At 41.4% G+C, this 17,667-nt stretch overlaps 1 protein-coding gene across 6 annotated transcripts in view; it reads left to right on the top strand.

Annotated features, from left to right (window-relative positions):
- The window catches only part of st8sia3 (ST8 alpha-N-acetyl-neuraminide alpha-2,8-sialyltransferase 3), a 93,504-nt gene extending 79,937 nt beyond the window's left edge, over positions 1 to 13,567 (top strand). For all 6 annotated transcript variants that reach the window (XM_055664028.1, XM_055664417.1, XM_055664278.1 and 3 more), the window contains 3 exons: positions 3,247 to 3,369; positions 3,880 to 4,437; positions 11,980 to 13,567. In XM_055664028.1, the coding sequence (XP_055520003.1) occupies positions 3,247 to 3,369; positions 3,880 to 4,437; positions 11,980 to 12,265 (967 nt within the window). In that variant the 3' untranslated portion in view covers positions 12,266 to 13,567. The remainder of the gene's footprint in view (positions 1 to 3,246; positions 3,370 to 3,879; positions 4,438 to 11,979) is intronic.
- Positions 13,568 to 17,667: the final 4,100 nt, after the last annotated feature.

Consider the following 17,667-nt stretch of genomic DNA (forward strand, 5'->3'; position numbering starts at 1 on the left):
TTTCGTTTGGACCTCAAGGGGTCCAAATGACAAATAAATTGAATCTAATCTAATCTAATCAAATAATTTTATCATTTGGCCTTTGCGAATGCTATTCACTCCCCAGTCTGTGCCAAATGAAGCACTGCATTTGTCTGTGTTAAAGACTATCGTGTCTATGCTCTTTATTATTGTATGGCTGTATGGCGACCACACATTTCATTGTACCAATTGGTACATGTGACAAATAAATGTATCTTGTATCCTGTATCAAATAAAACTAAAATACTTGAATAGCCAGAGCAGTACTCAGAGATGGATTAAAAGCTGGGTAAGAATGGAGCAGAAAATATAGAAAACATAGAAACATAGAAAAATAGGTGCTGGAGTAGGCCATTCGGCCCTTTGAGCCAGCACCTCCATTCAATATGATCATGGCTGATCATCTATAATCAGTACCCCGTTCCTGCTTTTTCCCAAAATCCCATGATTCCTTTAGCCCGAAGAGCTAAATGTAACTCTCTCTTGAAAACATCCAGTGAATTGGACTCCACTGCCTTCTGTGGCAGAGAATTCCACAGATTCACAACTCTCTGGATGAAAAAGTTTTTCCTCATCTCAGTCCTAAATGGCCTATTGCTTATTCTTAAACTGTGACCCTTGGTTCTGGACTCCCCCAACATCAGGAACATTTTTCCTGCACCTAGCCTGTCCAATTCTATAAGAATGTTATATGTTATAATTTCCACTCCCTGCCTCTCTAAAAGTGTCTTAAATGCCACTATCATATCTGCTTTCACTATTGTCCCAGGCAGCACGTTCCAACTACCCATAACTCTCTGTGTAAAAAAAACTTGCCCCACATATCTTCTTTACACATAATATGTTACATTTTTATATGGTTCTATGATATAGAAACATAGAAAATAGGTGCAGGAGTAGGCCATTCGGCCCTTCGAGCCTGCACCGCCATTCAATATGATCATGGCTGATCATCCAACTCAGTATCCCGTACCTGCCTTCGCTCCATAACCCCTGATTCCCTTAGCCACAAGGGCCACATCTAACTCCCTCTTAAATATAGCCAATGAACTGGCCTCAACTACCCTCTGTGGCAGAGAGTTCCAGAGATTCACCACTCTCTGTGTGAAAAAAGTTCTTCTCATCTCGGTTTTTAAAGGATTTCCCCCTTATCCTTAAGCTGTGACCCCTTGTCCTGGACTTCCCTAACATCGGGAACAATCTTCCTGCATCTAGCCTGTCCAACCCCTTAAGAATTTTGTAAGTTTCTATAAGATCCCCTCTCAATCTCCTAAATTCTAGAGAGTATAAACCAAGTCTATCCAGTCTTTCTTCATAAGACAGTCCTGCCATCCCAGGAATCAGTCTGGTGAACCGTCTCTGCACTCCCTCTATGGCAATAATGTCCTTCCTCAGATTTGGAGACCAAAACTGTATGCAATACTCCAATATCCTCTCATCCTTCTAAATTCCAGTAAATACAAGCCCAGTCAACCCATCCTTTCATCATATGCCAGTCCCGCCATCCCGGGAATTAACCTGGTGAACATACGTTGATATCATATCCTTGAGATCTCTATTATCAGGCTATCGGAAGTTCTGGGGGAAAAGGATAAGGATCAATTATTGAAAAATGCAGAAAATAAACTTACAAAAATGAATACAATTCTGGAAAATGTCATCAGAACTTTGAGGACAAGAGATGGCAACTCAGCGGGTCAGGCAGCTTCTCTGGAGAAATTGGATGGATAATGTTTCGGATTGGAACCCTTCTTCAGACTGAGGGGTATTCTAAAGCTACTGGAGATAGACTGGTGCGCACATTTAGATGAAGAGATTTTTAAAGGCTTGTAAATTGGAGTGGATGCAAAGAAAATCAACATTTGTAAGGAGTGTAAAGATTGATCATGTACTAAGGAAAATACCTCAGGGGAAAATTGTAGAAATGCATATTCCAGTAAAAATCGAAAGGCAGCTTCACTGTCTAAAGAATAGATGCGTCAGATAATTTAAAAATAAATTGGATAGGCATATGGATGAGAAGGGAATGGAGGGTTATGGTATGAGTGCAGGCAGGTGGGACTAAGGGGGAAAAAAAGTTGTTCGGCACGGACTTGTAGGGCCGAGATGGCCTGTTTCCGTGCTGTAATTGTTATATGGTTATAATGTTAACTGGAATATTTCTAGGTAACTGACATAGCACTGCAAGGGAACGTAAATTAAAATGACCACATTTAACAAATTTTGTAAATATCTGATGAGCAAAAAATGCTTTAATCTGGAGAAGTGGATAAAACAAAAAAGATGAAGGACTTTCAGTGGATAGTCAGTGCAAGTGAATTTGAGTACCAGGGACATAGGTTTCAGTTAACTAAACACCGTTCTTCATCCTTGGCTTCATTTTTCATGTTGCTGGTTCTAATGCTTAGTTGTGAAAGAGAGGAATCCCCATGATTGCATAACAATAAATTAGAAAATGAGTACATTCCTCCAGGAATAGGTTTGACCGGAAAAGAGAGGAAATTTACACTTCATATGTCTCAGGGAAAAGACAAAAGTCTTGGATAGAGTGGAGTGGAGTGGAGAGGACGATTCCACTAGTGGGAGAGGCTAGGACTAGAGATATAGCCTCAGAATTAAAGGACGTTCTCTTAGGAAGGAGAGGAGGAGGAATTTCTTTAGTCAGAGGGTGGTGAATCTGTGGAATTCTTTGCCACAGATGGCTGTGCAGGCCAAGTCAGTGGATACATTTAAGGCAGAGATAGATAGATTCTTGATTAGTACAGGTGTCAGTGGTTATGGGGAGAAGGCAGGAGAATGGGGTTAGGAGCGAGATATAGATCAGCCATGATTGAATGGCGGTGTGAACTTGATGGGCTGAATGGCCTAATTCTACTCCTACCTATTATGATCTTATGAAAAGTGGAAGTTTCTGACAGAACCAACTGCTAAAATATAAATAACTTTCTCAGATGGGGTGTTTAAGAAGGAACTGCAGATGCAGGAAAATCGAAGGTAGACAAAAACTGGAGAAACTCAGCGGATGAGGCAGCATCTATGCTGGTGCTGCCTCACCCACTGAGTTTTATCAGATGGGGTAATCTTTTTTAGATATCAAAGAAAATGCCATTATAGTGATATCGTGAGATGGGGAAATGAATTCCCATTCTTGAGGATTTTGTTGCAGATACAGCCTTGGCACATGTAGTCGTCAATGCAAATTAAACTTTGGTCATTTTTCTTCAGGTCACAGTTTGCTCTGAAGTTTTTGGATCCTGCCTTTTTGCCAGTTGAAAATGGCCATAGTAACAATATCCGCAGCAAACTTGCAAAATGGACTTTCAACACGACTTCCTTTCTACAGCAAAGGTACATAATTTGTGCAAAGTTTACATTTCTGAGGGCGACTAAACTAAAAGAGCCAGACTTATTTCCCTTTATTCGTATTTTAAGACTGTTCAATGTTACTTTATTCCAAGCGTCTAAAATTGGTCCTTATCACCCCCTCGTCACCCAATATCTCCCATGAAAGGGGAGCTTTCAAATAAAATCGGAGATCTGACAATTTTACAACGTTATACACAAATTATAACTATAAGAGAATGAAGGACAAAATCGACTGAATCCTAACAGGTTATGATATGGTTGTGTAAGTTAGGAACCCAATTTCAAAGCTATAACATTGTAATTAAGATGTATTTGCTTGTTAAATATGCTTTTAGATTGGATTGCCTCTCTGCATGGATTGGATTGCCTCTTAACACATCAGAACATTATGCTTTCACTAAAAATTTTTTTTATTAGAATTTAGCCATTTATATTGTTTTTGAAGTCCACGGCCACAAACTAATTTGTTCCCTGTATTTTTGTTTGTTTTAGGAAAGACATCAGTCGCTATGTCGATGTTTTAAAAAATTTTACATTGATTAAGAAAAACGTACGAGTTGGGCAGTTGATGCACTATGACTATTCCAATCACAAGTACGTTTTTTCTGTAAGTAATAATTTCCGATCACTACTTCCCGAGGCCCCCCCTATATTAAAGATGCACTACAACACTTGTGCAGTTGTTGGGAACAGTGGCATCCTGACAGGCAGCGGTTGCGGAGCTGACATCGACAAGTTCGATTTTGTGTTCCGTTGCAACTTCGCACCAACCGAAACCTTCGAGAGTGATGTTGGAAGCAAAACAAATGTCACCACCTTTAACCCGAGCATCCTGGAAAAGTACTACAACAATCTATTAACAATTCAAGATCGAAACAAGTTTTTTCTAAATCTTAAAAAGCTGGATGGAGCCATTCTTTGGATCCCAGCATTTTTCTTTCACACGTCTGCTCCCATAACAAGAACGTTGGTAGATTTCTTTATGGAACATAGAGCGCAACTGAAGGTCAAGTTGGCCTGGCCTGGGAACATAATGCAACATATCAATAAGTGAGTAATATTTAAAGAACTTCACCATACTCGATGTGCGCATATTTATGATTACAATGTGTATTATATTTATATTTTGATTAATAGACGTCCTTGTTTTCTATTAAATTTCTGTAGCCTAGAGTAGTACAGGAACATATCTTCCTTCTCTCCAGAGACGCTGCCTGTCCCGCTGAGTTCTCCAGCATTTTGTGTCTACCTTCGATTTAAACCAGCATCTGCAGTTCTTTCCTACAAAGGAACATATCTTACGGCCTACAATGTCCATACCGATCATCACCTCAAAATAAACTAATCTCAAAGATAAACACAAAAAGCTGGAGTAACTCAGCGGGACAGACAGAATCCTTGGAGAGAAGGAATGGGTGATGTTTCGGGTCAAGACCCTTCTTTGGTCTGATTAGGGATAAGGGAAACGAGAGATATAGACGGTGATGTAGAGAGATAAAGAACAATGAATGAAAGATATCCAAAAACGTGGCTATCTGAATAGAGATAAATTAATATTCATACCATGCATGAGCTGCCCAAACAAAATATGAGTTGTTGTTCCTCCAATTTGCATTTGGCCTTACTCTGCCAATGGAGCAGACCTAGGACAGAAAGGTCTGTGTAGGAATGGGAAGGGGAATGAAAGTGTCCAGCAACTAGGAGATCAGACAGATGGCCTGTCCCTACAAACAGCTTGGCCTGTTTCCTTTATCATCATTACTTTTTTGCATATCTTTTATTCATTGTTCTTTATCTCTCCACATCAGAATCTATATCTCTCATTTCTCTTATCCTTAACCAGTCTGAAGAAGAGTCTCAACCTGAAACGTCACCCATTCCTTCTCTCCAGAGGTACTGCCTGTCTTGCTGAGTTACTCCCCAGCTTTTTGTGTCTATCTTTGGTTTAAACCAGCATTAGCAGTTACTTCTTACTCACTTGCCTGCACGGTACCCATATCCCTTCATTCCCATCATATATATGCGCCTATCAAAAAGCCTCTTAAAGACCACTATCGTATCCGCCATCTCAGGCTGCGCATACCAGGAACCCGCGTGTTAAAAGAAATTGCCCCCACTTAATTAATTTGATTATTTAGTTACCTTTGCAAAAATATAGTGCAACCCCTTTCTCCAACATGCCTCGACCGAATAATGTCCGAAGAAGGGTCTCAACCCGAAACGTCACCCATTCCTTCTCTCCAGAGATGCTGCCTGTCCCGCTGAGTGACTCCAGCACTTTGTGTCTATATGAACATGTTATCATTGCATCCCTTTTCACACTTCACTTATGACCCCTACGTTAAAAATTATAACATCATCACCACCATTGGAAATAACCAATTCCAAACAAAAATCATGGAAGTACATCTGAAAATGGAAATCTTTCACTTGCTCCCCTGTGGCACATGAACTCAAGTGTACGCTGCCACTACTCTATTGGTTGGTGTTGCCTGCCCAGAATATTGTCCCCTCGTGTCTGAGTTCAGCTGCCACTATCCTGGGATATTTGATCGCCCACGGCGGCAATCTTCACAGCCAATTGTTTCCTACTCATTCCAGACATCTTGGGATGGACAATCAGCCACTGAGGTTGAACAGATGTTCTCCAGGGTGGTGCGAGGAAAAACACAAAGCAGCGACCTGCGTTCCCTTTAGGAAATGAGAGCTACTGTGAAAAGACGGGACTGCTTTCTTTGCCTTTTTGCATTCATCGATTTATCACCATTTTAAAGAACAAGTTACTGTTCCCCACTTTGGTTGGAAGGTGTGAAAGGGTCTCAACCCGAAACATCACCCATTCCTTCTCTCCAGAGATGCTGCTTGTCCCGCTGCTTCAGCTTTTTGTGTCTATCTTCAGTTAAATTAAAGATGCTTACCACCATCTCTAAATATAGAAATCTGCAACCTTTGGGTATTCATTAATACTCGCTGAAAATTAGCTGAATTATTTATAATAATTGAATTTATGGTATGTTCATTTTTTTATGCAACCATTACCCATGAGACACGAGTATCGTTTAATTATTTAGCAACTTATAATATATGGAATAAACTATTCCCAATGCAAATTTAATCGATTTATCCTTTGCTGACAAACATCGACTGATGATCAAATTTTCTCATGCAACATGGTCATCCGTGACTTACTCCTCAAGTGTTGAAATGGAATCAGCCCAATATCCCAACCAACGCTGTCCTGCCAACCTCTCGGTTATCCAAGCCAGCCTAATGCGGAGGATCTAAAAACAAAGCAAAAACTGCAGATGTGGGAATTCTGCAATAAATAACATATAATGCTGGAAGCACTCAGCAAGTCAAACACAATCTGTGGAGAGAAAAACGGAATTCCCGTATAGTCGATGACCTTCATCAGAACATGGAGCTGATCTCTTTGTCCCTGGTGACAAAGAACCACAGAACCCAGTTTCCAAACAATCCGACTGGAAATCCCAAATGCATCCCCAGCTCCGAAGTTCTCACTGCTGCTTTCCACTCCGTTCCAAACCATAGTCCGTCGCATCTACCCCACTGTGCACATGGCTTATGCAGACAGAGACAATTGTACACTTATAATTAGCAGAAGATCAGAATTCCAACCTGTCTCAGAACCACCATGACAGGCCATGGGAAAATGCAAAAGTGATATTTATTAAGAATAGAATAATCTGAAGAAAAGCATAGAAACATAGAAAATAGATGCAGGGGGCTATTCGGCCCCTTCGGGACAGCACCACCATTCATTGTGATCACGGCTGATCATCCACAATCATCAAACAAGAGGACATGACTTCAGAATTAAGGGACAGAAGTTTAGGGGTAATATGAGGGGGAACTTCTTTACGCAGAGAGTGGTAGCGGTGTGGAATGAGCTCCCAGTGGAAGTGGTGGAGGTAGGTTCATTGGTATCATTTAAAAATAAATTGGATAGGCATATGGATGAGAAGGGAATGGAGGGTTATGGTATGAGTGCAGGCAGGTGGGACTAAGGGGAAAAAAATTTGTTCGGCACGGACTTGTAGCGCCGAGATGGCCTGTTTCCGTGCTGTAATTGTTATATGGTTTATATGGTTAATCAGAAACCCGTGCCTGCCTTCTCCCCATACCCCTTGATTCCGCTAGCCCCAAGAGCTCTAACTAACTCTCTTTTAAATTCATACAGTGAATTGGTCACCACTGCCTTCTGTGGCAGAGAACTCCACAAATTCACAACTCTCCAGGTGAAAAAGTTTTTTCTCAACCATTTCTTTTAAATGGCCTCTTAGACTGTGGCCCCTGGTTCTGGACTCCCCCAACATTGGTAACATTTTTCCTGTAGCTAGCTTGTCCAGTCCTTTTATAATTTTATATGTTTCTGTAAGAATCCCTCTCATCCTTCTAAATTCCAGTTAAAACAAGCCCAGTCTTTCCAATCTTTCCTCATATGACAGACCGCCATCCCGGGGATTAACCTCTTGAACCTACGCTGCACTGCTTCAATAGCAAGGATGTCCTTCCTCAAATTAGGAGACCAAAACTGAACACAATACACCTGATGTGGTCTCACCAGGGCCCTGTACAACTGCAGAAGGACCTCTCTACTCCTATGATCAAATCCTCTCGTTATGGCCAACATGCCATTTGCTTTCTTCACTACCTGCTGTACCTGCATGTTTATTTTCAATGACTGGTGTACAAGGACACCCAGGTCTTGTTGCACTTCCCTTTTTCCTAATCTGACACCATTGAGATAATAATCTGCCTCCTTGTTCTTGCCGCCAAAGTGGATAATGTCACATTTATCTACATTATACTGCATCTGCCATGCATCTGCCCACTCACCCAACCTGTCCAAGTCACCCAGCTTGCATCCTCTTTGCAGTACACCCTGCCACCCAGCATTGTGTCACCTTCAAATTTGCTTGTGTCACTTTTAATTCCACCATCTAAATCATTAATATATATTGTAAATAGTTGCGGCCCCAGCACCGAGCCTTGCGGCACTCCACTCACCACTGCCTGTCATTCTGACAGGGACCAATTTATTCCTACACTTTGTTTCCTGTCTGCCAACCAATTGCCTATCCATGTCAATACCCTACCCCCAATACCATGTGCTCTAATTTTGCCAACTAATCTCCTGTGTGGAACCTTATCAAAGCCTTTCTGAAAGTCTAGATACATTACATCCACTGGCTCTCCTTCATCCATTTTACTTGTCACACAATCAAAAAATTCCAGAAGATTAGTCAAGTAGGATGTCCCCTTCATAAATACATGCTGACATGGACCAATCCTTTTACTGCTATCCCAATGCGCCGTTATTACTTCTTTAATTATTGACTCCAGCATCTTTCCCACCGATATCAGGCTAACTGGTCTAAAATTTCCCGTTTTCTTTCTCGCTCCTTTCTTGAAAAGTGGGATAACATTAGCTACCCTCCAATCCCCAGGAACTGATCCTGAATCTATAGAACATTGGAAAATGATCATCAATGCGTCCATGATTTCTAGAGCCACTTCCTTGAGTACCCTGGGATTGCAGACCATCAGGCCCTGGGGATTTATCAGCCTTCAGTCCCGTCAGTCTACCCAATACTATCTCTCGGCTAATGCAAATTTCTTTCATTTCCTCTGTCTCCCTAGATCCTCTGTCCTCCAGTACATCTGGCAGATTGTTGGTGCCTTCCTTAGTGAAGACAGAACCAAAGTACCTGTTCAACTCTTCTGCCATTTCCTTGTTCCCCATAATAATTTCACTTGTTTCTGCCTTCAAGGGACCCACATTTGACTTTGCTACTCTTTTTCTCTTAACCTATCTAAAGAAGCTTTACTATCTTTCTTTATATTCTTGGCCAGCTTACCTTCGTACATCATCTTTTCATCCCGTATTGCCCTTTTTGTTACCTTCAGATGTCCTTTGAAAGTTTCCCAATCATCTAGCTTCCCACGACTCTTTGCTATGTTATACACTTTTTCAAGAGTTCAGGAGAGTTTATTGTCATGTGTCCCTGATAGGACAATGAAACTCTTGCTTTGCTTTAGCACACCAGAGCATAGTAGGCATGTTTTATACTGTCCCTAACTTCCCTTGTCAGCCGCGATTGCCTCCTACTCCCCTTAGAATCTGTCTTCCGCTTTGGAATGAAATGATCCTGCAGCTTCTGGATTATTCCTATAAATTCCTGCCATTGCTGTTTCACCGTCATTCCTTCCAGGATCCTTTTCCAGTCGTCCTTGGCCAGCTCCTTTCTCATGCCTTCATAGTTCCCTTTGTTCAACTGCAACACTGACGCTTCTGATTTAACCTTCTCCCTCTCAAATTGCAGATTAAAACTTATATATTATGGTCACTACCTCCTAGCGCTTTCTTTACCTTGAGTTCCCTTATTAAATCTGGTTCCTTAGACACCAGTAAATCCACTTTTCTCTGGTAGGCTCCAGTACAAGCTGCTTTAAGAATCCATGTCTAAGTTGGGATGTAATGTTAAAATTGTACAAGGCATTGGTGAGGCCAATTCTGGAGTATGGTGTACAATTTTGGTCGCCTAATTATAGGAAGGATGTCAACAAAATAGAGAGAGTACAGAGGAGATTTACTAGAATGTTGCCTGGGTTTCAGCAACTAAGTTACATAGAAAGGTTGAACAAGTTAGGTCTTTATTCTTTGGAGCGCCGAAGGTTAAGGGGGGACCTGATAGAGGTCTTTAAAATGATGAGAGGGATAGACAGAGTTGACGTGGATACGCTTTTCCCACTGAGAGTAGGGAAGATTCAAACAAGAGGACATGACTTGAGAATTAAGGGACAGAAGTTTAGGGGTGACATGAGGGGGAACTTCTTTACTCAGAGAGTGGTAGTTGTGTGGAATGAGCTTCCAGTGAAGGTGGTGGAGGAAGGTTCGATTTTATCATTTAAAAAAAAATTGGATAGTTATATGGACGGGAAAGGAATGGAGGGTTATGGTCTGAGTGCAGGTAGATGAGACTAGGGGAGAATACGTGTTTGGCATGGACTAGAAGGGTCGAGATGGCCTGTTTCCGTGCTGTAATTGTTATATGGTTACATGGTTATATCTCGGAGGCACTCAACAAACTCCCTTTCTTGGGGTCCTGATTTTCCCAGTTACCTGCATATTGAAATCTCCCATGACCACCGTGGCATTATCTTTGTTACATGCCAGTTTTAACTCCTGCTGCAACTTGCTCCCTATATCCAGGCTACTGTTTGGGGGCCTGTAGATAACTCCCATTTGTGTCTTCTTACCTTTACAATTCCTCAATTCTATCCACAGCGACTACATCATCAGTCCCTATGTCACCCCTTGCAAGGGACTGAATTTCATCCCTCATCAACAGTTACCCCACCTCCTCTGCCTACCTGCCTGTATTTTCTATAGGACATATAACCCTGAATATTCAGTTCCCAGTCCCGATCCTCCTGCCATTCATGTCTCTGTAATCCCACTATGTCATATCTATCAATCTCTAACTGAGCCTCAAACTCATCCACTTGACTTCTTATACTTTGTGCATTCATATATAATAATCCATTACTCACCTCACCTTTTACATCGATTCCTATTTCACTTAGTCATACTCTCCTATCCCTTCATGAGCTTTCTGTCCCGTTAATTCTGGTGTCTTTCTTAACTTTTCCTATCCTCTCTATCCCTTGAACTCCATCCATCCTTGAATTACCAGTTTGTCTTCCCCCACCTCCCCCCGCTATTCAGTTTAAACCCACCCGTGTAGCAGTGGCAAACCTGCCTGCCAGAATGCTGGTCCCCCGCCTGTTAAGGTGCAACCCGTCCCTTTCGTACAATTCACCCTTACCCCAAAAACAGATCCCAGTGGTCTACGAATCTAAATCCCTGCTCCCTGCACCAGACCCCCCCAGCCACACATTCAGATTCCCTATCTCCCTGTTCCTGCCCTTACCAGCACGAGGAACTGGAAGCAAACCGGAGATAATCACCCTGGAGGTCCTTCTTCTGAGCTCTCAAGTCACGCTGCAGTATCTCTTTCCTCTCTTTTTAGATGGGGCCATGCAGAAATTATCGGGTTTAGAGGCACGTAAAAGACATACCCCAGGCATGTGGGAGAATGGCCCGAGTATGCCTCTTGTATATACCGACTATTTGCTATATAAAATCCCCATGTAAGAAAAATAGAAGAGTGAGGAGGAGATCACGCAAAGAATTTAAGTAGCGGACAACGAAACACCAAGAGAAAGTGCTGAAATACGTACTGAAAAAAGAGTGTAAGACAAATGAAAGGCAATATTTGATAGAAATATAGAAGTGTGACATTTACATGGCGGGGGCTATATTCTTCGTGACAAAAAAATCGTGATATCGATGATTTTTTTATTAAAAATAGTCATTAACGACTGGAGTGAAGGAATGGGTGACATTTCCGATCAAGACCCTAAACATCACACATTCCTTCTCTCCAGAGATGCTGCCTGTCCCGCTGAGTTACTCCAGCATTTTGTGTCGATCTTCAGTGTAAACCAACATCTGCAGTTTCATTCCTGCACAGTTATTAACGTTTCTGTTTTACTGTTGAACAGATATTGGAAAACCAAACACCTGGCTCCAAAGCGTTTAAGCACGGGCATCCTGGTATACACATTGGCTTCTGCTATTTGCGAAGAGATCCATTTGTACGGATTCTGGCCTTTTGCATGGGATCCCAACACAGGACAAGAACTGCCATATCACTACTATGACAAGAAGGGAACAAAATTCACGACCAAGTGGCAAGAGTCCCATCAACTTCCACAAGAATTCAAGCTGCTGTTCAAGCTGCACACCGAGGGCTTGACAAAACTGACCCTTTCACGCTGTGCCTCTTAATGTGATGTTTTCCAAGTATGTTTTTCCCATTCTTGTTCAGTTTATGTTTCAAATGCATTATGTACCCAATGCGTAAGCTCTCTCGTGACGACGCTATGTGGAACACATCTCAAATTATTCCCAACACTGGGGGCCTAACGTGTTCATGAAATTTCGTGCACTGTGGTAGCAAGCATATGTTTTAGATTTCAAAGTAGCCAGAATCGCTTAGACGTACATTTTGAGGTTTTCCTTTACATACACAAGTGAATGTAATGAACAACGAGGAGCTAGCTGTTTATACAAGGTTATGTTCCCGTAGCCGTAGTATCGTGAACATTGACGGGAGAAAATGAGCTGGTACTTGTATCAAAGCCTGACAATCCTTTCCACGGCAACGTTGACTTAAGAATTAGTTAAGCCTAACATGTTAGCTGAAGAACGCATTCAAATTAATAAACAATAAAATTCAGCTTTGTCATAGATGTTAACGCGAATGAATTTTAGTGCTGAAACGAATCTGATTGTCTTTAAAAAACAGTGCAAATATTAAAATGAGTGATTCCGCTCGGCCCCACCTGTCAGAGGCCAAACAACAAAACAGTCTGCACGTTTAGTATTGTCTGCACGAGGTTTACTACAATTAACTTAATTGTAATCCCCCTTTCTTTCGAAGTTTTAGACCTTTTTTTAGGTCTTGACATCGACTCCGTGTACTGACTGATTTAAAAAGCCGAGCAGCCTGTAAAGTGAAATGTAACCTCTTATATATAAAATAACTGGAGGCAAAAGAGCATGCACACATTGTATTACCCTCCTCGGCAAATCTTTGAACAAAATACAGTGGGAAGTGACGCTGAGAATGGAAGGATGTGGTCATGAACCCTAGAAGTGTTAGACAATTACAAGATAATAGATTATTTAAGCATTTCCATCAATAAAATATAATAACTTTCAACTCTTATTTATATCGAATATCGTTGTTAAAGTGGACATGCTTGTCTTTTGTACGTATGTCACGCACTTTTTAATCATCAAATGGATGGTAAATGTACTACTTTTGTACCGACATTTTAAAAAAAGTTTCATTTTTTTCACAGCTTAAAAAGAGATCATATAAGTTTTGAAGTTACATTAAATACTTTAGCTGGTTTACCAACTTTAAGGATGCTATATGCCTCTGTCGTCGTTTTGATGCAGACGTTTCAAGAAGGATCCTGTGGCCTGTTGTATTGGGAAATTGAATAATTTTGTTGACTCAAGTTTCAATATACTTCCTCATGCTTGTGAATGTTCATCTATATTAAATTACTGGTTAAGTTACATGAGAATTTTGTTTTACTGACTTGTGGGGTTGCTGGTAAATGCATAGGGGTTTTTAAAACAATGTTTCGCATTCTCATTGGTCATAACATATTAAGAATGCTCCGCTTGAACAATGACCAGACCAGTTCAATTACAGAAAGAAAACGTCGAATATCCAACGAATATAACGATAGGTTATTTTTGCGTTACGTAATCGATCTGTCTCCGAAATAAAAAAACAATAAATGTGCTTGGCAGAAAGCCTGCCTTTCTGCAACGCGATGTTTATGGTAAGTTGAAGAGTTGATGGCGGATGCACATTGTAAACTGTTTCATTCAGCTTTACCTCGCCTTGTGGTTCCTCAAGATCCAGAAAGAGGGATGTAATTATATTGAAGATAAAACTTTATTTTAAATTCGTATCTGTCTGCTGGCCTTCAAATTGTTTTCATTTCTAGTCGTGGCTTAATTCCACGACTTGGGTAAGAGGGCCGAAAATACTTACAAATCTATAGGCAAGTGCGCCTGTTGAGATGAATATAACAGTGTGCTTTAGTAGTCGTGTAGAAGGGGCAGAGAATGCTGGAGGAACTCATCGGTTCAGGCAGCATCTGTGGAGGGAATGGATAGACGAAGCCCTGTAGAAGGATCTGGTTATGGATCTAGATCTGGTGACAGAGGTTATGGGTGGATGTAGGAGAATGGGGTTAGGAAGGAGAGATAGACCAATGTCGGAGTAGACTTGAGAGGCCGAATGGCCTGATACTCCTATCTCGTTTGATCTTATGGTTCTTCATTTTTAATAGTGTAAATAGAATAGAAAATAGAAAATCAGTCTGAAGAAGGGTCTCGACCCGAAACCCAGAGAGTTGTGAATCTGTGGAATTCCCTGCCACAGGAGTCAGTGGAGGCCAATTCACTGATGTTTTCAAGAGAGAGTTAGATATAGTTCTTCGGGCAAACGGAATCAACGGATATGGGGAGAAAGCGGGAACGGGGTACTGATATAGGATGATCAGCAGTGATCATATTGAATGGCGGTGCTGGCTCGAGTGGTTGAATGGCATCCTGCGACTATTTTCTATGAAACGTCACAAATTCGTCTATCACGAGAAGCCGCCTGTCCTGCTGAGATGTAAACCTGCATCTGCAGTTCTTTCCTATACATAGAAAAGCAGAAGACTTCTCAAAGAATGCAATGATCTGGAAGTGGGGCTCGAGAACAACCTACCTATCCTGTGCTGCAGCCACGTGTAAAAAAAATTGGAATTGGTAATTTAATTGGCGTTATTAAATATGATTAAAGGATATATTAAAATGTGCAAGTATTAAGGACAAGCGACACTCAACTGACCGAATGCGTAACTTTCTTGCCCAATGAAGAATATAATTAAATTGAGCATGCTTACAATGAAGATTTACAAAACGTTCTCGCTGAGGGGAATGACCAGACTACACGCCCACGTTACCTCGAATTTAGAAGGATGAAAGCTGAAACTAAATTCTTTAAGGAGTGGTGGGATGAGAGTGCAGACACTGAACGGATCTCGCCCTAGTTAACTAATGAGAGATCGACACAAAATACTGGAGGAACAGTGGGTCAGGCAGCATCTCGAGAGAAAAGGATGGGTGACGTTTCGGGTCGAGACCCTTCTTCAGACTCCAGCATTTTGTGTTGATCTTCGGTGTAAACCAGCACCAGCAGTTCCTTCCCAACAACCAATGGACACGATCTCAGAATTAAAATTCAGCCATTTTGGACTGAGATAAGAAGTTTCTGAACTGAAATCGTTCTCAACTTGAGTAATTTGCCGCTCCTTACAACATATCAGATATGCGACTTGGAGTTTAAACGTTGCCATTACGTAGGACATATAACAGTACAGAGAGTAACGGGTCCTTCGGCCCACAATGTCCGTGTCTAACATGATGACAATTTAAACGGGTCTCATTTGCCTGTGATCTTTATCTCTCCAATCCCTGCATAAACATGTGTCATTTTAAAAGGCTGTTAAACGCTCCTTCCGTATCTGCTTCCACCGCCATTGCCTGATAGCAGTTCCAGATACTCATCACTTGTGCAAAAATAATGCGCGGCAGATCTCTTTTAAATGTTACCTCTTTTACCTTAAAGCTGTAGCCTATAGTGTTTGACATTTCCACCTTGGGAAAAAAAGTTCTGTCGATCCTGTCTATGCCATTACATACTGTTATCTATGAAAAAAAGTTATCCCGTTTTGTGAGAAAAGAATTTCAGATGCGAGGGAAATAGGAGAATGCTCACACTTGCTTTCGCTTTTCAATTCAATTTTACATCACGGATCAAACCGCGTTTAAAAAAAATTGTAAATCCATATCATTAAAATCCTGATCACCCGCACCTGCTTTGCCGAACTTCAGAACTGCCTTCCTTGCATAAACATACAAAATCAAATTTGCCAAATCCGAGACTTTCACATCTTTCCTTCCTACGTTCTTAAAAATGTGTCATACATTTCGAAATAAATTATTTTTCACGAAACAATGAAACGTGGCCCATTGCATAATCAATACAAATGCAGTACCCCAGCGCCAACAATATCCGACCACATTAATAGCTGGAACAATTCGCTTTAACCAAAGTACCAATAATTAATACACCCGGACCGTTTATTAATTGAACTCAGTACCGGAATGTTTATAGAAAATAGGCGCAGGAGGAGGCCATTTGGCCCTTCGAACCAGCACCGCCATTCATTGTGATCATGGCTTATCAGCCACAATCAGTAAACCGTGCCTGCCTTCTCCCCATATCCCTTGATTCCGTTCGCCTCTAGTCTAGCCCCTGTCTAACTCCCAGTGATTTGGCCTCCACTGCCTTCTGTGGCAAAGAATTTCACAAATTCACAACTCTCTGGGTGAAAAAGCTGTTTCTCATCTCAGTTTTAAATGGCCTCCCCTTTATTATAAGACTGTGGCCCCTGGTTCTGGACTCCCCCAACATTGGAAACATTTTTCCTGCATCTAACTTGTCCAGTCCTTTTATAATGTTATATGTTTCTATAAGATCTCCTCTCATCCTTCTGAATTTCAGTGAATACAAGCCCAGTCGTTCCAATCTTTCCTCATATGACAGCCCCGCCATCCCGGGGATTAACCTCGTGAGCCTACGCTGCACTGCCTCAATAGGAAGGATGTCTTTCCTCAAATTAGGAGGCCAAACCTGCACACAATATTCCAGATGTGGTCTCACCAGTGCCCTGTACAACTGCAGAAGGACCTCTTTACTCCTGTACTCAAATCCTCTCGTTATGAGGGCCAACATGCCATCAGCTTTCTACACTGCCTGCTGTACCTGCATGTTTACTTTCAGTGACTGGTGTACAAGGACACCCAGGTCTCGTTGCACTTCCCTTTTTCCTAATCTGGCACCATTGAGATAATTATCTGCCTCCTTGATCTTGCCGTCAAAGTGGCTAACACATGTATCTACATTATATTGCATCTGCCATGCATCTGTCCACTCACTCAACCTGTCCAAGTCACCCTGCAACCTCCTAGCATCCTCTGCGCAGTTCACACTGCCACCCAGCTTTGTGTAATCAGCAAATTTGCTAATGTTACTTTTAATTCCATCATCTAAATCATTAATGTATATTGTAAATAGTTGCGGGCCCAGCACCAAGCATTGCGGCACTCCACTCGCCACTGCCTGCCATTCTGACAGTTTTATAAATGTCTGCAAGGTCTGTGCATATATATGCCAGCGTTTTGTAAATACTGGGTTCTTCTCCGTGTTATCATTTATGTGAATATTATAATACAGGTGATTATTTTATTTTTAAACCAGTAGAAGATATAGACTGGTATATGGTAGAAAATATCTCCTGTCCAAACTAGCCGTCGCAATAAGACAGGATTTAGCAAACCATTTAGCGATGAAACAAGTTAATAACTGTTTGATTACTTGCAATATTTCATTAGCACTAATATAAAGTACGCGAGTATGGTTTTCGCATTACATTCGCATCCGTGGAGGAAAAGTGGTGAAAGAACGTTTCACCGTATATAACAAACTGTTTCGAGTATACTTTCAGAGGGAGTTGAGTAGATGATCTTCAAAACTCCTTTTGTGCGTA

This window comes from Leucoraja erinacea, chromosome 1, assembly GCF_028641065.1.
Source record: "Leucoraja erinacea ecotype New England chromosome 1, Leri_hhj_1, whole genome shotgun sequence".
In the NCBI taxonomy this organism is placed as follows: domain Eukaryota; kingdom Metazoa; phylum Chordata; class Chondrichthyes; order Rajiformes; family Rajidae; genus Leucoraja; species Leucoraja erinaceus.